General features: G+C 41.3%; 1 protein-coding gene across 1 annotated transcript in view; it reads right to left on the bottom strand.

The window, feature by feature from the left end:
• CDC27 (cell division cycle 27) overlaps nt 1–5,045 on the bottom strand; it is a 2,763,676-nt gene extending 2,758,631 nt beyond the window's left edge. The window contains exon 1 of the mRNA XM_044055179.1: nt 4,786–5,045. Coding sequence (XP_043911114.1) covers nt 4,786–4,812 — 27 coding nt within the window. The 5' untranslated portion in view covers nt 4,813–5,045. The remainder of the gene's footprint in view (nt 1–4,785) is intronic.
• Nucleotides 5,046–5,911: the final 866 nt, after the last annotated feature.

Raw genomic sequence — 5,911 nt, 5'->3', positions numbered from 1 at the left:
AAGTTGCCTCTGTCCTTTAATAGTACAGGGGGCAATCCTGGGGTAAATTCTGTTCCCCATCCATAGATCTAATCTGCATCTAAATATGGACAATGGTGAGCTTTGTTTCACATGGATTGGGAGTCTGTTACTGAGCAGCCATACCCTCTCTGAGATGCATGTCCCTCCAAACCATTCTGTGGATGTTGCAGAAGAGGTTTAGATCCCTAGACAGAGTACTTCTGGTACATATGATTTGCTGACATGCAGTTAAATCCATCAGTATTGAGTCAGAGGATGCCTTGTATGCCAGACGCAGGTCACCTCTGAGCAGTCTGTAGGACACAGAGTATAGTAACACGGCTTTGAGTCGGTCCATGTAGGACACATGGCAATAGTGGAGAACAGTGGACCACACCAGTGTTTTTGGGGTAACTCTCGGTATGTCACAGCAGCTGCATGACAATCTATGAGCTGCTGCACATCATCTCGGCCACAGCTCTCAACTTCTTTATTCAATAAACAGGAGCAAAGGTAAAAAACTAACGGGTGGAAAACCCATTATTGTTACTCACACCTCTCGTGACCTCACCAAGAGGAATTTTCTCATTTATCTTAAAAAAAGTGCATTGTCGTCACTATTCCACATTTGAAGCGCATGCAACGCATTCACTGCAAAATTATTTCTAAACTACCGTCATGTACAGCTGAGAAATATTCTCAGCAATAATGAAAAGCTTTTTACTTTTACCATATTTAGTGGCAGCAAGAGTTTCAGGTGATAATGGAGAACATTGGACTTCACATAAGCAAGTCACTCCGTATTTGTACTTGCATACAGTCTAGTGTTTTCCATTACTGCCAAACTTAGCGTTTAGGCCTTGGACATTCCACTCGTTTCATGTGTCTAAACAGATGCAAGCCAAAAGGTGCATTACAATTAAAGACAGCCAAGTAAAATGGGGCAATGACAACGTTAGATCTAAAAACAATCCCCTTAGTTTATAAGTAGTGCAATTTAAAAAGGGCTTTCTTACCATAAAGGATACAAGTTGGTTGAAAGATAAATCACTGTCCACATTAAGTTCCCAAATTCCAAATAAATGGATAAACTCTAACAGTGCACTGACAGTGTGGTAGTTCCCCAGGGTAGTTAACTTTCCAAAGGATACAATAATGCATTGAATTTCAGTCCACGACTTTGACACCAGTTATTTATTTGTACAATTTTCTCAGTTTAAGTCACTCACTGTAAGTAGATGGGAAAAAAAGGCATTATTTCCTCAGAATAAAGGACTGGATTTTTTTCCATACATGGTCTGTACAGAAAAAAATCATGTCTGACAAGAAGTCACCAATCCTGTTTGTGTGTTAAGGACTTGTTAATTCAGGAAGACACACTAGGCTATTTTAGGCATTACCAACGATACTCTGACAGTTACAAAGGTGCATCTTGCAAAATGTTATGTCATAATTTTTAAAGAAGTAAGGTGATAAAGGAAATGAGAAACTCTACATCACCGTAGGCAAAATCCAATACCACTTCCTTCCAAGCTATAGGCCCCCCCCTCAATGACCCAGGAAACCCATACCATATATTTAAACTTACTGGAAACGCTCACCATCCAACCCAATACCACATTCTCGGGAAACTATTGCCCCACTATTAACTGGGAATCCTATAAGACACCAAACGTACAGGCAGGGATTCCTAAATTTTGTAAACACAAATTCCCTGGACCAGATTGTCAATACTCCAATCAGGGGTGCAATCATACTGGATCTGGTCTTCTCCAATATGGGAAAGTGCTGCACATCCCCTAGTGTAATACCATCCCTGGTAAGATCAGACGACAAAATGGTCTCCTTTGAAGTAAAAATAAAACCTGGACTCCTAGCTAACCATGGACTATTCAGGAACTACTCTAAGGCCAACTTCCTGCTATTAAGTGATAACCTGACAAAATTTCAAGCCCCCCCACAAATCTCGAGAAAACTGCTGCCTATGCAGAACTGTTCACAGAAACTTTGTGCAAGCATGTTAATAGCTGCATAGAGGCAGCTATACCCACCTGGAAGAAGTACAGAACTAACAAAAAACATGCCACCCTGGTGGAATCACAAAAAGCAATAATCAATAGACTGTATAACAGAAAGAAGAAAATCATGGCAAAAATTAAGAGGTGCAGCACCCAGCAGGTTAAAAATCGCAAACTAAAACAACTCAGAGGACAAATAAAGTCTGCCAAAGCCAAATCTGAGGTAAAGTCAGCCTCCCAGGCCAAGGGCAATCATAAAGCATTTGGTAGCTATGTCTGAAACCTCAAAGGCAATACACAATTGTGTGCAGAGCTCATTGTAAATGAAGCAACCTATACTGAGAAAGAAGATACAACAAACCTAATGGCCAACAAATTCAGCTTCAACTTTAACCCTCTCTTCTCCCGCAACCTTCCCTCAGGAAATACCATCAAATACAACTCATCCTGCTAGCACTAGGGAACAGGACCTTAATACTCTAAGGCCAAGAACACTACATCAATGGGCCCAGACAATATCCCAGGATGCCTTCTGAATAGCATGAAACATGACCTATTCGACCCTCTGGAATTGCTATTTAACTGTAGCCTCCAAACAGGCTTTGGTCCTCACAAATGGAGAACAGCAACTCTCTGCACCTGGAAACTACAGACCCACAAGTCTTACATGCAAAGCCATGGAAAGAATTATTATGGAAATGATCAACAACAATGATATAGTAAACCTCCAGACAGTGGGCCCAACCCAGTTTAGTTTCAAGGGCAGATCATACCTACTCAGCCTGGTGGACATCTTTGCAAAGGTCACCAAAGCATTGGATGAGGACAAAATGGTTGACAATGCCTACCTTGATGTGACCAAGGCACTTGACATAACACCCCACTAGGGCATTGTTGACAAACCCAAGAGGTTAGGTATAAACCCTTATGTCACCCAGTGGGTAGCCAACTGGCTCACAGACAGGACCCCTTGGGGAGGTCACCTCTACAAAATGTCCAGTCACAACTGGAGCCTCTCAGGGATCGTTCATCGGACCATTCCTTTATAGTATTTACTTCTGAAGTCAATGCCAATGTCACTGGTCTCTGGCTGACTAAATTTGCAGATGATTGCAAATTAGGAGCAGTCATTGAATCTCACACAGACACATATGTTCTCCAGGAAGGGCTAACACAAACAACTAGTGTCAGAACCATGGACTAAAATTAGATGCAAAGAAATGCATAATCTTTCAGGAAGTCAACCACCCCTGGCAACTATAGTACTGACAACACAACCCTTAGAGTTGCCCCAGTAATCAGGGACTTGGGGACATAAATAGACAGTAATCTAGCCTTTAACCATCATGTGTCTACAGTAGCAAGGAAATCATTCTACGTTACATAACGTATAAACAAAAGTATGGCATCTAGGTCCAAGGAAGTCAGTGTTCCACTGTACTTGGCATCCATCCCATCATTGAGTACAATGCGCCCTTTGGTACGCACCTAATCAGGCATATCCAACACCTGGAACGTCCACAAAGGTGCCTCATTAAAAGAATACAGGGTGCAAGTAAAATGTCCTATGTAGACTGCCTCAAAGCCGTATCCCTGTATTCTGTCTTCTACAGGTTGTTGAGTGGAGATCTATGCCTTACATACATGGAGTTGCAGACCTCACTCTGACTGACCTCCTAGTATATCCACAAAACAAGAAGCACCAGTATTACCCATTCTAAAGACTTAAACCTTGCCTGTGATATAAATAGGACCTGCTGGAAAGACAGGTGTGTGTCCCATAGACTATCCTCTCTCTGGAACAGGCTCCCCGTTCATGTGAAGCAGAACTCCTCTCTAATCCAATTCAAGTATAACTTGGACAATTGAATGGGGAACAGGAAATTCATCCCTGGCTTGCCACCAGTGTCTCTACTGGAGACAGGCAACCGATAAATGGTTCACTTCCCAGGCCCTTGCTTGTAAGTGTTTCGTCTCCCAAGCCCCTGCTTATACTTAAGGGCATCAGAACTTGTCTGAGATTTGGGATACATGGCTAGGCTTAAAAAGGCTCTTGTGGTTAGCCTAGTAAGCACCTAATAAACATGCAAACACCTACAGAATATGTATTTCTGTTATCAGACACCAAATGTCAACATTCACCCCATAATTAAACTGGACAGGAACTCACACAATCAACAGCCTCTTGGACAGGTGCTTGTAAAGCTTATAGCTATACGTCAATACTAAGATATCCCAAAAAAAAAATTACTAATATTTTATCTTACAGTCCTTTCCTTCACTTTGTCAAAAGTCTCTTAAGTAATTTCTCTAATAATGAGAAAACTATAACAAATAAAAGTGCTGTGTAAACACCTGTACCCAATGCAGCATCAATACAAAAATATAGATGAAGATTTACATAGCTTATTTAAAAGTACAATTTAAACAAATGTTTCTGCTGTTATAAAAGTAGTAAGTCTACACAGGTAAGCTGCATAAACATTACATAACACATTCAGCAACCACATTACCTACCCAAAGACTAGACAAACCTTTGGTATTCCTAACAAAATACATGAAATGTTACTTAACTGTACCCCCTAAATAAAGTACTATCTCTTTAAACTGTACCCAGTTGATTCACTAGGCCGCAAGTACCCACTAAGTCACCGGTCTCGCAGTATGTAGGAAACTCCGACTCAGAGTGTGGGCCAGGGGAAATGCTGAGCGATTCAGGCTACTTGCAAGGGCGTGTATAAGTTTCAGTGAACATTAACAGTGTTACCTGGACAGGTTCTTGCAATACTGTCATTCTCTTATACCGATCCTCCAGAAACCGGGGCCACACACCAGATGACACACACTCCCTTTACCTCCGTCAGACCGGGACCGAATTGCCAAATCTCATTTAAACATACAACGACCGTTACTGAGAATGCCGATTATAACCGGACTCTGAACGGATATTGCCGAAGTTGCTTGAAGACGGGCTGCAATTCCAGCATTCGCCGCTAGGTGGTGAAAAATACAAACAGGTTTCTATTTTCTCGATCCAGCAAGGTAAACTGATAAATGAATTGAATTTAGAGTTAAGACAGTAAGGACCACATCACCAGAGTTTCGTAGAAATCACGCTGTAATTGAGGCGTGACGTAATTGGAACCCGGAAGCATGTACAGAGATGCTCGTGGGCAGAGACTTTTTACAGCTTTAAGTGGATTTTGTTGAGTAGGTTAGCAATGACGCTAAATGTGAGAACAGAGTGAGTGACGTATGGTACCTTGTGATTTAGAACCTGGATAACTGCTCGTTTAATTAGATCACATTTGAAAGTCTTATCACTTGAACCATCCTAGCGAAAGTGGGTAGCTGTACACAAGTGATATACTTGTGGAGATTCTGTCATTTGAAAGACGTGCGTTAGATTTAACCGAAGGCTGTCTTACACGCGCATTAATCTTTCACTTGAGTCACTATTCCTGTGAGTTGTCTGTTTTTTAAACTCACAGTAGAATTTATGTGAATTAGTTAAGGTGCACGATGTGTATAGCTAACCCCACACCTACTCGGGAGTACCAAAGAGTGTCCTAATGTAAACAATCGTCGTGTATACTTTAGTGATACGTTGTATTTGGTGTAAAGTGAAAACGTGGGTGAATGCAATATGTACGTAGTCCAGTTATCGTTCCTTGAAAATTTTAGTAAAATTTTCATGTACGTTGAGAAGTTTTGAAACTTCTGCAGGTAGACCACCATAGCACAAAATAACTAGTGTTGTGCATTCTTGTACTATCCACTAAAATGGTTTATGTTGACGACCGGCGCCCACTTTACCACCCTATTTTATAAGTCTGTATACATCAATTCACTTGTGGGTTATTACTGCGTAGAAGGGCCATAGATTTTTAAAA

This window comes from Protopterus annectens, chromosome 13.part0 (genome assembly GCF_019279795.1).
Source record: "Protopterus annectens isolate FY-2018-M chromosome 13.part0, PAN1.0, whole genome shotgun sequence".
Lineage (NCBI taxonomy): Eukaryota > Metazoa > Chordata > Ceratodontiformes > Protopteridae > Protopterus > Protopterus annectens.
This window is presented reverse-complemented; position numbering and strand designations above follow the sequence as displayed.